The following is a 20,912-nucleotide window of genomic DNA, read 5'->3' as shown; positions in this document are numbered from 1 at the left end:
AAATGAAGAGGGTATTTTGGAGGAGGATATTATGGGAAAAGTTAACACCGTTTTATTCAAAAATGTTAAATCGGATGGAAGTGTGACCATTTTGTAATCGAAATACAAAAGTATGGTCATTTTGTGAACGAATTTCAAAAAATATGACCATTCTGTAATTGGCCCTTAATAATGCTACTGACGACTAATAATTTTCACTATCGTTTTGGTGGAAAATTGCAACTGCTTTGAGAAGTACGCACCAGGCACTAAACCAAAAATCATCGCGACGGAACGGCATAAAGCCACACCACACCGAATCAAAAAGGCATCACGACGGGCCACACCAAATCAAAAAGGCATCCCGACGAGGCGGGTCGAAGGCAAGCCACACATAATAAAAAATACATTCCCACAGGGCGGGAGCGAAGCCACAAGACACCAAATAAAAAACACATCGCGGCGGGGCGAAGCCATACCACACCTAATAAAAAATGCATCATGTTGCCCCGCCACACCTAATTAAAAATGCATCCAGACAGGAAGGGGCAATGACGCGCCACACCACATCAAACCCAAAATACGGTTAGAATTAAAAATAGGCCTGGTGCATAGCATGGGCACACAATCTAGTTTATACGTATAATCCCGACGGATGAATTGGCTGCGACGACGTTTGCTCCCTTGTCTGCAGCAACGTTTCCTCCCATCCTCTATTCTGCATGATTTTTCCAAACTATAAAACAAATGCGAATTCGTGCATACTCCTTAACGAGTGTATATTTCACATTTTAATATCTACCCTCGATTTAATTTAGGAAGTTATGTAACGAGGATCGTGATTCTAAACATGGAGAATAATGAGATCATCACTTAATTAATCAACTAATCACAAAAATATGTGAAATATACACTCGTAGAGGAGTGTTGGAGTGTGAACAGATTTGGACTCCTATAAAACGGACTTTTGTTTTCACTAGACTAGTGATCAATTAAGGAAACCTATCCGAATATGGAAATTGTCCCAAACTTAGGAAACGTTTCCCAACAAATTACCTCCCCGGGCCTGTATCTCGATTCCTCTTCAAATACTGTATCACCTTGCATGTACTAGTAAACATATAAATACATATAAACTGACAGAGATCTTCTCATACTCGCATACCTAATTTTCTTCTCGATCAAAAACCCTAGCAAGAATGTCTTTTTCTATTGCTACTGAGTTTCAACTCATTGGTCCTCCATCAATCCACCGCCAAACTCAAAAAACTGCTTTCACTTTCATGGACTTAATGGTTAATAACCTTCACGATTTTATGAATTCTACTTTTCGGTACCGTTCGTGTTCTGCAGTTAAAGTTATGAAGCGGTCTCGTCGTTCCCGAGTTAGAGTTACACAGCAGTCTCGTTCTCCATATCGTCCATTGCGTTGTTCTCCAGTTAGAGTTAGACGGCGTCCTCGTTCTCCTCCGTCTCGTTTTTTGTCTCCAGTTAGAGTGACACCGCGGTCTCGTTCTCCATGTCGGTCTCGTTCTCGATCTCTGTCTTGGTCTCGTTCTCCAATAGTTAGACGGCGTTTTCGTTTTCCGTCTCGGTTTCCAATAGTTAGATGGCGTTCTCGATCTCTTTCTTGGTCTCGTTCTCCGTCTCCAGTTAGAGTTAGACGGCGTTTTCGTTCTCCGTCTCGGTCCCCAATAGTTCGTTCTCTGTCTCGGTCTCCAATTAGAGTGACACGGCGGTCTCGTTCTCGATCTCTTTCTTTGTCTCGTTCTCCGCCTCGTTCTGGATCTCCAGTTAGAGTTAGACAGCGATATCGTTCTCCGCCTCGTTCTCTATCTCGGTCTCCGTTTAGTTCTATTTCTCGTTCTTGTTCTCCGTCTCGTTCTCTATCTCGGTCTCCGTCTAGTTCTTTGTCACGTTCTTTATCTCGATCTTTATCGCGTACTTGTTCTCCAGTTAGAGTTAGAAATTCTTGGTCTCGTTCTCTATCACGATCTCCATCTCGTTCTTGTTCTCCAGTCAGAGGTCTTACAGAGAATGGATCAGCAACATACGTTGCAAGTGGAAACCCATTACTTGATTTCTTCTTCCATGTAGTTCCTGATACACCACACAAAAGCATGACTCGACGGTTAGAGTTGGCTTGGAAACATGACCCGTTAACAGCTTTGAAGTTGATATGTAACTTGAGAGGTGTTAGAGGAACTGGAAAATCTATTAAAGAAGGGTTTTATGCCGCTGCATTGTGGCTTCATAAGAACCACCCTAAAACCCTAGCTTCGAACCTTAAAGCTATTTCTGGCTTTGGATATTTCAAAGATTTGCCTGAAATTCTTTATAGACTTCATGAAGGCCTTGATATCCGAGAAGTTCAGAAGAGAGAGTGGATGAAAGAAAAACATAATTACCCAGTGAAAAACCAGAATGGTAAACGAGTTCATGCCAACCAGAAGTGCAAAAGAAAATCTAAACTGATGAAAACAAAATCCGGGAGTAAACTCGACAAGCCGAAGAAGAGTAGAAAAGAAAAGGCGATTGAATTGTCTAAACGAGCACTTGAGAGATATGGTGAAGACACCGAGTATAGAATCTTGCATGATGCAGTATCTGATCTTTTCGCCGAGTTTTTAACTTCTGATTTGAAGTATCTGAGCTCCGGTGAAGTTGGCAAGATTACTTTGGCTTCGAAATGGTGTCCTTCTCTGAATTCTTGTTTCGACAAAGCTACTCTTTTATGTGAAAGTATTGCTAGAAGGATTTTCCCGCGTAATTCCAACCCTGACTATGAAAATATTGAAGAAGCTCAATATGTTTATCGTGTTCGTGATCGTTTGAGGAGAGAATACTTGGTTCCTCTTCGTAAAGTACTAGAATTGCCTGAAGTTTACATGAGTTCTAAAAACTGGGAATCTTTGCCGTATAACCGTGTTTCATCCGTTGCTATGAAAAAGTACAAGACTTTCTTTGAAGAACATGATAAAGAACGGTTTAATGAGTATCTAGAGAGTGTTAAAAAAGGAGAGACAAAGATTGCTGCTGGTGCACTGTTACCGCACGAGATATTAGCTTCTTTGGATGATGAGGAAGACGAAGGTGATTGTAATGTCGCGGAGCTGCAATGGCAACGAATGGTAGATGACATGTCGAAAATGGGAAAATTGAATGATTGTCTTGCCATTTGTGATGTATCTGGTAGTATGGCAGGGACTCCATTGGAGGTATCTGTTGCTCTTGGTTTGTTAATACCTGACATGAGTCAAGAACCGTGGAAAGGAAAACTGATAACTTTCAGCGCAGAACCTCAACTTCAGAAGATTGAAGGCGAAAACTTGAGATCAAAGATAAAATCCATTAAAAAAATGGATTGGGAGATGTCAACTGATTTCCAGAAGGTTTTTGACCAAATATTGCAAGTAGCAGTTGATGGCAACTTAAAGGAAGATCAGATGATAAAGAGGCTATTCGTGTTCAGCGACATGGAGTTCGATGAGGCCAGAAAAAATAATGATTATGATACGACAGACTCAGACCCAAAAGGGAATGACTGGGAGACGGACTACCAATTGATAGAGAAGAAGTTTAGAGACAAAGGATACATGAAGGTGCCGGAGATTGTGTTTTGGAACCTTAGAGACTCTAGCTCAACTCCAGTGGTGGCACAACAAAAGGGTGTCGCACTCGTTAGCGGATATTCAAAGAACTTGCTGACACTTTTTCTCGAGGGTTCGGATATTAGCGAGTTTACACCCATTAGAGTGATGGAAAAAGCAATCTCTGGCGAGGAATATAACAAGCTTGTTGTAGTTGATTGAATCTTCTTCCTCAATGAAGAATGATTCAAGAATCTGTTGAACATGTTACATGCATGTCGATGGTGCATGTTAAAAGAAGTTATGCTAGGAATTATTTTTCTTTCTTTCTTGTAGGATTTTGATAAAAAGTTTCTCACAATTTGAGTGACAAGTCTATTTGAGCAAATTCAATAGAAATATTTTGTTCTTTATTTCACCTTCAGATCGCTATATTTGTTCTATATTCAAACATCGCTATATACGTTCCGCTTGCGGTTGTGGCACGAACAGTTTAAATACATACAAAAAATTATAAAGAATCATTTTTGTTTTAACTTTTAATTTTGTACAAGACAGAGCCATAGTAGAGGTTTTTATATACAAGAACAATAAACATGGACTTCATGAGTCTGCTGAGAACCACTTCAATTTCCAAATCTTCTGAGACTCAGCAGCGTCTTTTGGGTTCTTCTATCATCAACTAAAAAAAAGAGGAGGAGATATATGCAGGAAAGGATTAGTTTATAGCTTCGCCATCTAGCCATTTAAGTGTGGGAAGAATCTTAACCAGTAATGGACGAAATTTCTCATTGCTAAGTGCACTGCCCTCTACAGAAAGTTGGATTAGCTGTAGACCATTAAAAAACAACACCGCTTCCCAACAATCTGTCTCTTCATTGTTCTCTATTGTGTAGGATAGACGAGAAGAGCACAAGTAACTCGTTGTCTTAATGGAGTGTAAACTGATCTCATTATAGGATATGTCCAATATTTTTAATGACTGCAACATTCTCAAAGGCTCTAGTGCAGTTAGGCTTCTAAACTTATTATAACTCAGGTTCAAGCAAGAGAGAAGCTGCAGTGCCTCCAAACCTGTCACAGAAACCAAATAATAATCACAGGAATTAAAAACTTATTTATTACCAGTTTATCATACACATCACTTTTGTACATTTTGCTTCTTTGTGCTTAATTATATCCTTCACAAACCTGCAGTGGAACTACACCACCTTCCTCTAAGGTAGACTCCTTTAACTCTGGTGTGTAGTTTTCTCTAGTCACAAAATGTGCAAATCAATAATTAAAATGGAAAGGCTACCACTCTATATATACAGAAAAAGCTCATTGATTGTCTCACATATTATTTTTCTAGTCAAAACCGTCGTCAACCTAAAATTCCAACAGGCATGTAACAGACAAACCAAATAATACCAATTCAAATTTGAATGTTGGCCTTTCGGGATATGCATAAAAATACAGGCTGCTTAAAATGGGGTATATGTATTTATACACCATAAACCTATGAGGCTATGCTATAAAAATGGGTCTCGGTTTCAAAATCTCCTTTGCGGACTCCCAACAATTATTCAACCACTTTCTCATATCTCTATATAGTTTCATTCGGCATGGCATACTTGTAAGCGTATTGAATAGGAATATAGAAGACTGGTTCATTTCAAGATCATAAAATAATTTAAAAATTACCTTCAATTGACTGAAGTTCATTGCGGCTGAGATCCAACATTCGAACCCACAAAAGACATTCAGAGAATCCAATCCTAGATAATGAAAAGTTATTGAGACCCAAGCATAAAAAGTCTTGAGAAAGAGTTGATTCTCTTTCGTAAAGGCAGACCTTCATCACAGATTTCCAATTGGAGATTAACTGCACTACCATATTAACGATTTTGTTATGAGTTGTGCAGTGAGATACATACAACAGATTTACTTCCCCCAATGCAGATAAACCAACTATAAGCATAAACCACACCAGTAAAAAAAACAAGAAAAAAGTTACCTTCTCCGTCAATACTAAACTGTGTTCGTCCTTGTAATATCTTGCATGTGATGGATCCAACTTCATCAAGTCAGTAAACAGTTCAAGGACTTCTGCAGTATTTTATTTACCTTCTTGTGTGCAAAATTAGCACTGTATGACATTATTGCGTCATGGGCAATCAACAATCGTGCAAGTGTAAGCTTTACCATTTTACTAAAAGAGAAAAATAGAATCAGTAAATATAGAGAGAGAGATCGAAAACTACATACAAATAATTAATTTAACATTAATAAAAAAAGCAGTACCAGTTCCCATCCGATGACAACAACTCGCGAATTTGATCAATCTCTTTAGTTATATTCTTTATTTGCCACTTTGAAGCTATTGGGACAATGTCCTGAAATCGGTAAGATAACAAAGAATTCAGACCCTCTAGAAGTGCCTCGTCAGTACACCTATCATTTGTCCATACAACTTTGTCAGCATCCACTCCTGCTTCACTGTTCCCATTATCAATTCGTACTGTAAATGTAAATCGCGACGGGAAGTCGTAGTTTGACCTGCGAGATGAAATGATACCATGGGAATGTCCTACACTAAGTTCAACTGGATAACGTTTTGTGGTACGGTCTTTTTCATCAGGAAATTTCAGGTATGTCACCCAAGCTTTGGCATACCCGGAGTTGTTTGTTGAAAGTGGTTCCCAACTAGTGTCTTCGTTATTACTGAACATATACTTAATGTTTACAGTCGACGAGTTTACACCTTCAACCTTTTCGTTAAAATAAAGAATTAAGGGGAAAACTCTTTTATCTGAATAATATCTTGTGCACGGAGATAGCATACAACCATCCAGTCTTCCGTATCAAATCTAAACTATGCATGGGCCAGGAAGAAACCAGCACAGGAGCATATGAAGTCGTAGTTTGATTAAGCAGCCAAAAATGGTAAAACCAACCAGATTGTTCATCTGGTTCTATTTCTGTAGCAAGTGCATGTTGTACAAGCTTAAACTCTTCTTCTAAGACCATTTCCTTCGAATCAGATCCCTTAGCTATTTGCTTCAGCAAATAAGAACTGCAAAAACGAAAAACAAATTATTTTCTAACACCTGATTGAATTGGTCTGAGACAACAATAATTGCCATTTAAAAATTATAAAAGCTACTCTATACAAAAGCACAGACATATTAAGAGATACTAACATCAATCAGCAATGCCTTATTAGTTATTACTACCGATACTAAAACTTGCAATGTGTAGTTTTCCTTTCAACAATCTCTTGTAAAAAATTTACTAGAGTGACAAGCGCATTCGACACATGCTGCTATGAAGGTGCACTCATGCGTTATAACACATGGTACACCTACAAAGTCTAAGATTAATGCCAATTAAATCAAAGAGAGTAAGAAACCAACACCTTCTATAGTGCCATGCAGAATAATTACAAATATCTTCTTCAATCATAGTTTTTGTATATTCCAATTCTTCCTTTTCTGATACAATTCCCAATGCCGCGAGAAACCCAGTAAGAAAATGATAAAAGCAACCAGAAATTTATTATATAAACTTTTGTCCAAGATTCAATATCGGCACACAATAATCACCTCAGGTAATTCCAAGAATGGAAATTTCGCCGATCCTTTAATTGCAACTTCTCGAGTAAGTTAAATTCATGATCCAAAGACGATAATCCCTTCAGTAAAATCCATTTCCTATGATACCAGGCCACATATGACTTAGGATTCTTTTCCAAAGAAATTTCTACCTACACAAATTCATATATAATTCAATAAACTATATAAATAATACTACGTAAGAACTAAAAAATAAAATTTGATTCAATCTGGGGTAAACGTCAGTTCTTGTTAAAAACATACAGTTTTCAGTTCTTCATGAAGAGCTGATTTGATTAAATCTTTATTTGTTTCTGATAAGAGATAATGTTCCACAGCTGTGTAGAATTCTGGATTTTTTCCCAATAACTTTAATGTGGAACAAGGTAAAAGAAAGCAATACTAGATTGCTATAAGCAAGAAGAGAAGAGAATTCAAGCAAGAAGAGAAAGATAAGTTTTGTGTTTAATAATTTGATTGAGTAATAGATTGCTCTTACAAGACTTAATCTAGCCTTTATATAAGCTTGAAGAATAACTAAACTAGGAAACAGAAAACGAAAAGGAAATCTAAAAGAATCCTAAAAATAAGAAAGACTGAAACTAGGAAACCATGGAAGCCAAACCTCTAAGCGGAATCTTCTGGAATTGTAGTATGCCCTGCATCAGTCCCCCCTTCTAGAGTAAAGCTGGTCCTCGAGTTGTCCAAACAAACCAGAAGTTCATTGTCACCATGAAACGTAAAAATCTCTTGAACATTAAATATGTTGGAGATATTCCAATCATTTGGTAGATCAATAACATAAGCATTATCATTGATCTTCTTTAAAACCTTGAAAGGACCATATTTCTTCATCTTGGTTTTGTTATAAGTACCCACTGGAAATCTCTCTTTTCTTAGATGTATCATCACGAGCTCCCCTTTTTTGAAGGTTTTAAACCTCTTGTGTTTATCAGCATCCTCTTTATATTTAGAATTGGACTTCTCCAGTTTAGATTTTACTTCATTATGTAATTCAGTTGCTTTGTCTACAAAAGAGTCGGCTGCAGTGTTTGTACTCTGTGTGGTGGGTAAGGCTACCAAATCAAGAGTATGATTAGGTACTTTAGAGTACACAATCTCAAATGGTGTTTTCCCAGTAGAACGATTCACAGAAGTGTTGAAAGCGAATTCCATATGTCGCAATAACACATCCCACTGCTTACTATTATCCATGCACTTAGCTCTAATCAAATTCCCAAGTGATATATTAACAACCTCAGTCTGTCCATCAGTTTGCGGATGTGAAGTTGTGCTGAATTGTAGAACTGTGCATAAGCGCATCCATAAACTTTTCCAGAAATAACTCAAAAATTTGGTCAGAAGTGATAGACTTTGGAACCCCATGCAATCTTACTACTTCTTTAAAGAACAAAGAAGCAACATTAGAAGCGTCAGTTGATTTCTTACAAGCCACGAAGTGAGCCGTTTTAGAGTAACGATCAACTACGACCATAACAGAATCATTACCTCTAGCAGTACGAGGTAAACCAAGTATAAAATCCATACTTATATCAACCCAAGGTGCATCAGGAACTGGTAAAGGAGTATACAACCCGGTATTTTGAATTGTACCCTTTGCTCTCTGACAGAACATGCATTTTTGTACGAACTTTTGTACATCACGTTTCAAAGATGGCCAGAAATATCTTTCTTCAATCAGGGCAATGGTTTTATCTCTCCCAAAATGACCACCAAGACCACTGCCATGTAATTCTCGCATAAGATGTAAACGTAAAGACCCTTGAGGAATACATAATCGATTCCCTTTAAAAAGAAAACCTTCTTGTATAAGAAAATCATCAACCCCATGAGTTTGAGAACTGCATTGATCCCATAGTTTGCCAAAATCTTCATCTTCTGGATAAATGTCTTTGATATAGTCAAATGAATAACTCTCATTACGAATTGTAGTTAATAGATGACTTCTTCTACTTAAGGCATCAGCAATTTGATTCAATTTGCCACTTTTATGTCTCACGGAGAAAGTGTATTTGTTGAGTGTGGAAAGCCATCGATCATGCATTCTGTTAACTTTAGCAGAAGTATTCAAAAACTTCAAAGCATGGTTGTCAGTGTTGACAACAAATTCCCTATGTATAAGATAAGTATGCCACTGCTTAAGAGATTGAACAAGAGCCAATGACTCTAATTCATATGTAAACCATTTCTTTTGTGCATCTGAATTCTTCTCACTGTAATATGCAATTGGATGACCCTCCTGTGATAATACTGCACAAATACCAACAACAGATGCATCATAATCAATTTCAAAAGGCTTGTTGAAATTCGGAAGTGCAATAATTGGTGTCGCACAAAGCTTTTATTTAAGAAGAATAAAGATTTTATCCATTGCTTCCGTCCACTCAAACTTCTCCTTCTTGAGACAGTCAGTCAAAGGTGCAGAAATAGAGCTAAAGTTCTTCACAAATCTTCGATAGAAAGAAGCCAAACCATGAAAACTACGAACACGAATAGAAGTAGGAACTGTCCAATCTTCAATTGCTTGAACTTTAGAAGGATCGACATGAATACCATCAGTAGAAATCACATATCCCAAAAATGTTACTGAAGAAGCCATGAAGGTACACTTCTTCAAATTAACATATAAAGAGTTGTCAGCAAGAACTTGAAACACTTGTGAAAGATGTTGGAGGTGTTCTGGCTCACTGCGACTAAAAATTAGTATGTCATCAAAATAGACAATAACAAATTTACTGAGAAAGGGTTGGAGAACCTGATTCATTAGTCGCATAAAAGTACTAGGTGCATTAGATAACCCAAATGGCATGACCAGCCATTCATATAAACCTTCACGTGTCTTGAATGCTGTTTTCCACTCATCTCCACCTCGAATGCGTATTTGGTGGTAACCACTGCGTAAATCCAACTTAGTAAAAATAATAGAGCCCGACAGTAAATCAATCATATCATCAATACGCGGGATCGGAAATCTATAAGGAATGGTGATGCGATTTAATGCTCTGCAATCGATACACATCCTCCATCCATTGTCTTTTTTACTAACCAAGAAGGCAGGACTGGCACAAGGACTGTTGCTAAGTCGTATCAAACCCTTTGTAAGCAAATCATTTACCTTTCCCTGTAATATATCATGCTCAGCAGGACTCAAGCGATAGTGTGCTTGGTTTGGTAAAGAGGCTCCAGGAATAAAATCGATGCAGTGTTGAATATTCCGTAAAGGAGGTAACGCAGTTGGTAGTTCATCTGGAAATAAAACATTATATTGAAATAATAAGGGCTTCACCTTTGCAGGCAACTCAATCATAGGCTTAGAATCTTCATGGGAATGTAAAGAATGTTGTGGGTGCAAAGAACGAATAACAGTGGCTACGACAGCATCAGTCTGCGCACAAGAGTTTGAAGTGGAATTAGATGGACTAAGAACCTTGGTTTTCCCATTATGAACAAAAGTGTAAGTATTCTCGAATCCATTTTGAACCGCGTGAAGATCGTATTGCCAAGGTCTGCCAAGAAGAAGATGGGTTGCCGTCATATTAATGACATCACATAGAACTGTGTCTTCATAACCCTCAAAAGAGAATGACACATAACACTGAAGAGTAATCTTCTGTGTGCTAGAGGCATTAACCCATCCTACAGGGTAAGGTTCTGGATGAGAAGTTACTGGTAGTTCAAGCTTCTTAACTACGTGATCAGCAATATAATTATCCACACTGCCACTATCGATTATCATCTTGCAGATTTTACCCCCAATATAACATCTTGATTTAAAAATACTGTGTCTCTGAGACTTGCATTGTTGAGTAAGAAATAATGGACGAATCATCCCAACAAACTCGTCTTCATCACCAGGTGAGTCTTCATCTTCGAACTCATTAAGCGCACCAGTGACTTCATTAATGAACTGAGGTTCACCAATCAAAGCATTGAATTTCCGACAATCACTAGAAGTGTGCCCCGATTGCTGACATTTATTGAACTTATCTCCACGAAATTTTGTATAAGCATTATTAGCTCGCTGTTGCTCTGGAAATTGTTGTTGCCTGTTATGAAACCGATTCCCTGTAGTAGGAGGAGTTGGTTGCAGAGAGTGAGACTGCTGACCTGGCTGAAGATCAACTGGATTGGCTAAGATAGGTGTAGCCAGAGGTGGAGTATAAGGCACAATATGGCTAGGTTGTCGACGTGAATGGCTAACATCATCATTCTGTAAAAACTGAAGTATATCTTCTTTAGTTTTTCCTTCTAAGTCTACAAGCTCAGGCATATCCAAATCTAGATTTATATGTTTTGCAACCTTCAAAAGTTGATTCTGCATGGTGTCAAGCTTGGTATCTCTTAACCCTAATTTTTCCTCCATGGACTTCTCAAGAGCTTCAGTAATGTTTTTTGCCAAAATCTGGGTATGGGATTTGATGAGAGCTTCGATTGCTGCTAGAGTAACTGGTTGAGCAGTCATATTATTTTTTTTTTGTTTTGTTTTTTTTTGTATACGAAAAGGAACTAAAAAAAGGACTGAAAGGTGTTGCGGAAGCGATGTAAAGGATCAAGTTATAGGATGAAAACCTAAAACTAAGCGGTCGATACCAACTAATGTGGAACAAGGTAAAAGAAAGCAATACTAGATTGCTATAAGCAAGAAGAGAAGAGAATTCAAGCAAGAAGAGAAAGATAAGTTTTGTGTTTAATAATTTGATTGAGTAATAGATTGCTCTTACAAGACTTAATCTAGCCTTTATATAGGTTTGAAGAATAACTAAACTAGGAAACAGAAAACTAAAAGGAAATTTAAAAGAATCCTAAAAATAAGAAAGACTGAAACTAGGAAACCATGGAAGCCAAACCTCTAAGCGGAATCTTCTGGAATTGTAGTATGCCCTGCATCAAACTTTGCGCTAATATCTAGCGCTTCTTTGGTGTAACTGAAGTGTAAACAAATATAAATAACTAATTAGAGAAATCAATATCATGATCATGTAGGATTCACAATAATACCAGTATCAAAGAAAAAACATATAAAACTTACATTTTATTGTGGTGATTATGAAGGAGTTGAGATTGAAGAATTCGTAACTCAGTAGCTTTCTGTAATGAAACTTGTTTATTTTCTGGTTCTAAGGGTTTACGTGGTCGACCGTGCATGTTGAGCTAGTAGACCAGTGATGATTTTTTTTAATGTGTACTTGGTGGCGGAGATGGATCTGCAGATCACGAGGCTTCGATGTGTACTAGGTTAGGTTTCGCGAACGGAACTAATCAAAAGATAACTTTGCTGCTTCCAAAAATAATTCTTAGGGCTTCCTTACGACCATGCCCCTCCACCAAGAGATTAATAGGGATGGGATTTTTAAACTACTAGTGGGACTCTCACTTATCAATCCGGTGGTGGAGGTTGATTTGTTTGAGGGAGAGGTTCAGAAAGTCGACCTATAGAGCACTCTGGTGCAAGTATTAGGATACTTTTCTCTATAGCTTTGCCATCAGATGCAGTTGCATACACTTATGTGGCCAGAACTTAAGTTTCCGCCAAGTAACTTTTGGATCCAATAGTAACCTGTTTGTCATACTAAATTTGAGCCGAACCTTGTGTATTTTTCCTAGGTTCGGATGATAACATCAGCCGAACGTATGCCTCAAAACAGATTTCATCCAATATCTTATGGCCAAATACTAGTTTCAGGCACATATAGCCAAGCACCAAGCACCACAGTGGTTGCTTTATCTCCCATTTTTTTAGCGAAGCTACAATTAGAGTTCCTTTATGAGATTTTGAATGATCCTGTTAAGAAAATTTTTCCCAACTACCAGAATATGTGGGTGAACCGTTCTTGATTCTACAGGATTAAACATTTTCTGTAAACAATATAAAACACATATGAAGTGTTTTTTCTGTCTGGGAGTATGTACAATTTTGTTCATTTTTACAAAAGAATCAAAGAATAAGAAAACAGCCAAGCCTTATCAACAACAACAACATAACTTTAGAAGAAAAGAAAGCAGAAAGAATAAAAAGAATACCGAGCTTCTACTTGCCTACCAACACTTTCAACCCATTGGTCGTATCTTACTTGATTCCACGCCTAAATCTCATCTAGCCCCTCACCTGCCAGTCAACTAGGCACTACCGCTATGTGAACAAAACTTTGAGAGACCAGTACAATATGATGAACAACGGTTACACAAGCCAACTGGCCTACTTAAGGTTCCATTATGCCTGCATCATTCTCACCCTTCCAAACACCAGGATTAACCAAACCATTCCTTTTTCTCTATGCTTCAGAAGATACTGAGATGCAATTTGTTTTCTCAAATAATACATCTAACAGGTAAAGGAGTCAAGGAGGTTCCTGAGTAGAGTGCCTTCAGTAAAACAACAAACTTCGACAAAGTCTCTTCAGAGAACCACTTCAATTTCCAAATCTTCTGAGATCCAGTATCATTTGGGTTCTTCTTCACATCCTTCTTTTTCTTGGGATTAGTAGCTGAGGAGCTAAAAACCTTATTAGACACCAAATTGTTGTCTAAGGTTAAGGTCACACACTTGCTATCCCTGGGCTCAATAACCTGCAAAATAAATTCCAGCTAGTGAGTATAAGTGCCTAGAAACATGAAGCCAGTTAACATTGGCCTTCTGTTGCATACAGCCTTGCTTATTCTTATACTTTGGATCCGTATAAACCAAAATGCTATTTCACATCAAGTAAGTCCTTAAAACTAATATTACCATCTCTAGAATGTTACCGATGGAGCACCTAGAGTCGAGTGAGAAATAGCGGGAGGAGAAGGATGATATATCACTCTCGGCATCATCATCATCCGTATTAGTATCACAACTTAACTGTATAACATCTTCTGTACAGATGAGCAAATATCCTTCAATCACAAATACTGATCTTGGAAGCCACAATTCCTCCTCTGTCGAACCATGAAAATTATAAATGTTTTAAGCATTAACTCCGTAGCACATGCCGAAAGTAAAAGCAGCAAACAAAGTTCGATCTGATAACTCTAATGAGTCTAATCACAAGTATATGACATAATGCACTCCAACATAGATTTTTTGATTACTAAAGTGCGGAGATGAAAAATTAAGAAGTGGCGACCATAACCACATCCTGGTATAAAATACTGAAACACCATCTCAATTGGTTCCCAGAACAATTAATATGGGTGATAGAATTAATATGCTTACTCAACATTGTAACCAGGAAATCAGACCTCACCTTCAGTATTGTTGTGCCAGAATAGCAGCATAGAATATAGAAATATGCTCACTTTCAAACCTCCACATACATGTTCATCAAATGATTCAACCTGAACCTGCTCTAAACTGCAAGATATTTCATGGTTACAGACCAATTGCAAACGAAAATACAAGTGAACTGTAACCCCAATATCAGATTTTGGTAATTACCTCGTAAACGAACAGGCATTACTTGGTAAAGTCGAATCAGAAACTTGTATTAGAGATAGCAATCTCTTTGATTTCTCGATGTCCCTTGTTATGAACAGGTATGCCACATCGACCTCGAAGTGCACCCTTAAAGAAAAGAACCACAAATCTTAATAAAGGCGGCAGTTGATAAGCATTCTAAAAAGAAAGAAACAAAAAATGACATTCCTAACCTCAACGCCTGTAGTCCGATACTAACCACAACTTCTTGGAGATCGTCTAGCCTATGGCGTCCTATAACTCTAGCAATAGTTCCTGCAAGAGGGGAACATATCATACTGCAGAAGTAACTAAGATAATAGCAGTTCGGGAGATAGCTTAATAGTTCTAAGCTGATATTGCTGCACTTGTTTCCAGTCCATTTTTGTAAAATGAAACTGTAGAGATTGGCCTATATGTTTTGGGGATCAATGAGATTTTGACAGTAGTTTGTGTTGAAGCATTCAAATATAAGCAGAAAGGGTTTGAATATCCACAGTATATGTAGGATGTGAATATTCACAACTCTCTTGCCTAAGTGCCCAAACCGCAAACTGCAACCAAAATCCAACACTACTCCGAAAAGAATTAGGCATTTTTTTTTTAATATTTGAGTCCTGCAGACACCAAGCAAAGCCTAGCAATCCCAGTTAAAATAGTGCAATTGAGTACCTGAACCATCAGATGCGGAATCAAACAGTAGCACATACAATCTGTTTTCACTGCTACGCACTAACGTTACTTCGCTGCACATATACATAAAAGTAACATCAGAATTTTGGATTGTTTTCTTTTTACCAATTGTATACGAAACAGAAAAGCAACAACTGAAGGTAAACATAAACATGTCAGAAAATCTTCCCCACAATCTCAGTCAACCACATAATCCCACACCACTTTCTAAATCCCAATCCCTCACTTTCAACAAAAGGACCAACTCGATCATCCCAAGTTTGATCTTTATGCCCAATCAAGTGCCGCCATCATCTAGATTTTTATAGACAACGGAGAGCAAATTCATCTTCTATTTCCTATATCTGTTATCAGTACAGATTATACATTCATCTTTGTTTTTATTTAATAGTCCTTTTTCTCTTTTGAGTTCTTAATACATATAAGCAGCCTGGTTTTCTGCATGCCTTCCAAGGCTCCTTAAAGTATGTAAACTTCTTAAATACCAAATAAACTCAATAGATAGACAACCTAATACATATTATATCCTTTGATATGGCCAGATTACTCACACAACAGCTAATTTACATTCAGATACGTTACTTGGTATGAACAGCTAAATCCCAGTCACAATATAATCAAATCACACAAGTTGCACAAAAAAGCCACACTAAAGCATTAAGCCACTCATAAACTGAATTATGTTACATGGAGAATAAAAATTCTGTTCACTGGAAAACAACAAATTAGAATGAACATAATTTACCTCTCCTTGTATCTCGAATCCTCTTCAAACACAGTATCACAGGGCATATGCTGCAAACAAGTCTCAGAAACTTCCGCATCCGCAACTCTTGCATGAAAATAATCCTTTATGAATTCATCATCCAATGGATTTTGAGTGGTTGATTTGCTCATCAAACCTGCTCTGCCGTACAAATTCAAATCGCGCAAATCAGAAATGCCATTCTCACTGTTAGATAATGCTCCTGTGTTGTTCTCAGCAGACCCCCCCTCTAATAGTGAAATTACTCTCTTTTTAGTTCTCCTTCTACCTTTCTTATCTACCAAGCATTCTGCCTCGTCATACGTATCACTTTCCGTGTCAACGCAGGTAGTATTACCAAGCTTCTCAGCTGTGTGAACTTGTTGACCATGCTCTGGCTCTAGATGATTTAGGTGTACAGCACCATGTCTCCCTTTCCAATAACGGTCATGAGAGAATGCCTTAGGGTGGTCATCAATCATCCCATTCGGGAGTTCCTCATCCGATAAAAATTCATCTTCACCTAAAGACTTGTCAGATGTACATAAATGATCATCGCTACAGCTTGTTTCAGTATCAGATGACGCCAATGAAAGAGACTCCGTTGATAACTGTAGAAATTCTTCCTCTAAGTTTTGGCGGCGATGGAGGAGATTTTCTTGGTAATGAGGTGGTGATCCAGGTTGAGTAGAAGTGAATGAGTGGGATTCCAAAAGTGCATCAATGCCTGCTAATGGTTTACCACTAGGCTTTCCGCCTACCCCATCATTTCCCAGGGTTAATGAGGGTTCAGAAAAATTCAAATCTTCTTGAGAATAAGACTGCAGTAGCCCCTGCTTCAGATCAGATTCCTCCACTCTTAGCATGGGTGGAGCATCTCTACCAATCCCCAAAACTGAAGACTCTGGAGGTCTCTTGCTGACTGAGTGGAGGTACTGATAAGCATTTACACCACTTGAAGTATCTGCAAGTGCGTTGTGAGATTCTAAAATGTTTGTGGTGCTCTCAACTACCGAAGTTTGTGATTCGGATACATATCTTGAACTCTCGCCAACATGTTTATGGTAACTCTTGTTTGGGATATAATTTTCTTTACCAGGACTGCTCAACCCTGCAACTCTGTATTTTTCCACCATACCCTCCGGAGCCTGATCCATCATCCACTCTTTGAACTCCCGTAGCCAAAGAACAGATCGCTCTTTCTTCAAAAATTCTACTTTATTCATTAATCCAATAATTTCCGCTTCACCATCAGAAACGATGTTCTCATCTCTACTTAGAATCTCACTGTCGCATGACAACGAATCTTGCTCAACCCCCTCCAAAGCATTAAGCCTCCTTTGTTCCTCGTCTGCGATAGAAGCAAGACGGGACATCTTTTTCTGCCATTAGCAACTCAAAATTCAGAAACCATTACGAGGATACACACATATTAGATTAGGGGAACTTACGAAGGACATATTTACTAGTATAAGTATTGATGTCAGAAAAGAGTCACCTACCCTTTTTCCATAGGCGCTGCTTTCCCCTTTCCTGATAATTTCTTCCCCTTGACTATGATGTTTTGCAGGAGAATAAAAGCCATATGCAGCTGGTCTCATCTGCCGGCTTGCAATAATAATCTGCCTTTGCCAAGCTTCCTGTGTGTTGATTTCCTTGTCATCTAATTCGAACTAAGTCAGAAATAAATAACATGTTAAATCGGCTGGATAACTTGCTTGACTAAATGGGTCATATACGTTACCACAATATACAATGTGAAGTAATAAATGCTTGTATGCCATGAACAACACAATATCATGACAATTTTATTTACAGAGAAACCAGAACCTACTTTTTCTATATTACTGAACAAGCTGAAAACTTGTGCTCGGTACCACCGTGAACAACAAATTGGATTCCCTTCCAACCATAAGCTCTGAAGAGATGGAAGACTTGCTACAATCTCCAACTCCGAAAAACTGGAAATAATATTGTAGGAAAGGTCAATTCCTTGAAGTGACTTCAAATTCTCGATCCCGCGCAAGGTTGTTAAGGCATTGTGCCTCAAAACAAGCTTAACAATTGAGCTCGAGACCTGCAAAATACAAGAATAGAATTTAAAAAGCAGATGCAACGCTAAAAATATGTTCTCGTTTATTAAGGTACTAAGGTTACCAAGTAAGTTTCAGCTACAGAGCTAGTTCAAAGTGGGGTCCAAGTACTTGATATGATTTCCCCAAAACAGTAAACAAGAAACTAAGAATAAATGATTTTCAGACCAGAATCTCAGAATAACACATAAGGGACTAAAGTTTTAAAGTCGCATTAAACCTGATTTCATGAATTAAATAAAGGTACACGCCCGCGGTCTACCCACTTCAGTAAGGTTTTTTTATGTGTCAAGTAAGATCCTCAGGCACAACTTAAAAATGCGAACTCTAGATTGGCGACATAAACAACAGATATCGACAAAAATTTAATGAGAAGAATCAGATAACACACTAATCCAAGCTCAAGGCCTATGTAATAACAGAAATAACTGATCATAAGAATTTGCATGGCTCTGTTCAAGAACTTTATAGGTGAGAGAAGCCCACACAGTGCGTGATCAGAATCAACCTTTTAGCTCTGTAACCAAACCAGGTAAGAGACAAAGAAAAAACCAAGTGTGGCATTGATCAAGTCCAAGATATATCCCTAAACTAGCTGAGTTCCCACCAACATACTTCATTATACCAATCTTCTCACTGAATGGCTAAGTTCCCTAATTCATGATCTCAGATTCTAACAATCAATATATGCAAGACAGTCAGAGATATATGTTTTGAAGAGTTATCCAACTACACCTTTTGACTCATCTAGTGATTTGCCCCTGGTTTATTGAAAAGTTACACACTCATGCGAGCTTGTGATTCTTGTGTGTCAATCTTCTCATTGTTTCCTTCTAATATCCCACCACTACCAATAAATACACTAGTGAATTTATAATACTAGTCTAAGTAGCATGGTCATCAATGCGGTAGTTAGTGGAATTTCAGATGAAAACTACAGAAAGTATACCAAGGCATAAGGAATCCTCAATCACATAACATTCTAAACCCAAGTACTACAATGACCAGTGCATGAGGTTCTATTTCAACTAACAAGTTTTAGTCCAAGTATGTGTACTGCATTTTCCAACTATTCAAAAACATCAAATTCATAATTCAAACAACTAAACACAGAAGTTCAACCAGACTTACCTCAGCAAACGATGAAATCGTCCGAAGATGATTAAATCCAAGATCCAAATGTTTCAACTGTACACATTTACGCAGATTATCCACTTTCGCAAACCTATTTCTACTCAAATCAAGAGTTTCCACAACAGGCAGCAGTTGCAGGGATTCATCCATAAGTATCAAATTGTTACAAGCACACGATACAAATGTCAATTTCTTCCATACTTGTGAATCCTTTATATCCACTATTCTACTCGCAAACACATGCCTCAGCGCATCCTACAATAACAACAACAAAAAAAAAAAAAAAATCAAACAATGAAAAAAAAAAGTTCAAATACAATAGTGGAATTTAGAAACTGGAATTCATAATCAAGACTTACAGTGGAATTATGACAAATAATCTTCTCCAAAGTATGCCGCAACTCTAACAATCCTTTAGCAGCAGAAGTAGAAAGATCACAACCACGTAATTCCAAAACCCTAAGTCCCCCAAAAGGTAATAACGATAATGGAGTTGGATCTCTAAATTGTGGTGGTAATACAGAAACAACTTTCAAAGATGTTAATAAACGTAATATCCGTCTTAATTGTTCTAAAGCTCTATGATCTCCAAGATCAGAAACATAAGCACGTAAATAATCAACAGGTGCACCACTTAATAATCCTTCAAGTTCTTCTAATGCTTCAATTCTTGATTGTACATAGTGTAATCCAACTGGATTCAGCTTCAAGATTATGCTTCCTTCAAGTAACAATCCTGCTTGTTTATCAACATATTTTACCAAGAAATCTAAGTATCTATCTCCTGTTACAATTGCCATCAACACGACGATTAGTAATCCAAATTCTCAATCAATTTGAGTAGAAATTCTTCTTCCGATTCTCTGTAATTGAGAACCACCACCGCCATGGGACGTTCTGGCTATGGCTCTGGATTTCTTCTTAATCACTGGTTTTAGAGATGGAATCTTAGTTGGAAATTGGTAATAATTTTAATTTTGTTTGTTTGAGAGAAATTTCGAAGGAGGAAAAAAAAGAAATTAATTAAGTTATAAGCAATTGGAGGTGGGTACACGTGGTGGTCATGCAATCAGGGACCCGTTTATTTTAAGGTAGGACCGTAAAACACACATCATCATTACTTGTGATTTGATATGAAGAACAACCGTTAGATTTAGAAATAGAATTACTGGGAACGACTGGTGGATTACTGAATGTTTGTTGTTTAATTAATTTTTAGTAACTTTGAGGATTGCTTGCAAGAGGTTGTTTGAACCCTACATATTTTTCTTCTCTTGTGCATTATGATTTATGACCGAGCTGTACCGACATGTTTAATTAATCTAAAGTCGGTTACAATGCATAGGATTTTTGCTATACGCGTCACTACGAGAAAAGTGGATCGTGATAGACTCCATATGAAGCGCGTTAAAAGACATTGGATCGATCGTTATTCAGACGGTTATATTTCCTCTACTTCAGTCCTACACATACACCACTACTTCATCAATTTATACATACTTATTTTTACATAAATTTTCCCATTTGGACCAAATATCTAGAGTTCCAGGTCCAAAATAAGTGTTCACAAGATGTATCGAGGAAGGGATGGTTCCACCAAATGCCTATGCACAATTGTTTTTCGAT

General features: G+C 37.7%; 2 protein-coding genes and 1 pseudogene across 3 annotated transcripts; 1 reads left to right on the top strand and 2 right to left on the bottom strand.

Annotated features, from left to right (window-relative positions):
* Positions 1–1,178: 1,178 nt before the first annotated feature.
* On the top strand, positions 1,179–3,791 carry LOC113279324. Its single transcript, XM_026528020.1, has one exon. The coding sequence runs from the start codon at positions 1,179–1,181 to the stop codon at positions 3,789–3,791; it is 2,613 nt and encodes an 870-aa protein (XP_026383805.1).
* A 496-nt stretch (positions 3,792–4,287) lies between these two features.
* On the bottom strand, positions 4,288–12,331 carry LOC113279323 (annotated as a pseudogene).
* Positions 12,332–13,001: 670 nt separating this feature from the next.
* Positions 13,002–20,270, bottom strand: LOC113282252. 2 transcript variants are annotated; one of them, XM_026531236.1, is made up of 11 exons: positions 19,646–20,270; positions 19,284–19,541; positions 17,894–18,136; positions 17,562–17,732; positions 16,060–17,441; positions 15,294–15,367; positions 14,816–14,897; positions 14,604–14,729; positions 14,413–14,519; positions 13,914–14,104; positions 13,002–13,753 (listed from the first exon to the last, which is right to left on the bottom strand). In XM_026531236.1, exons 1-11 carry the CDS (start codon positions 20,084–20,086, stop codon positions 13,496–13,498), a joined length of 3,333 nt encoding a protein of 1,110 aa, XP_026387021.1. In that variant the 5' UTR covers positions 20,087–20,270; the 3' UTR covers positions 13,002–13,495. The 2 variants fall into 2 exon arrangements, 1 of the variants encoding a protein (XP_026387021.1); XR_003326683.1 differs by lacking the exon at positions 13,002–13,753 and having other exon boundaries at positions 13,927–14,104; positions 14,842–14,897.
* Between the last annotated feature and the right edge of the window lie 642 nt (positions 20,271–20,912).

This window comes from Papaver somniferum, chromosome 5, assembly GCF_003573695.1.
Source record: "Papaver somniferum cultivar HN1 chromosome 5, ASM357369v1, whole genome shotgun sequence".
Taxonomy (NCBI): domain Eukaryota; kingdom Viridiplantae; phylum Streptophyta; class Magnoliopsida; order Ranunculales; family Papaveraceae; genus Papaver; species Papaver somniferum.
Note: the sequence above shows the minus strand (reverse complement) of the source record. Positions and strands in the feature narration are given on the sequence as shown.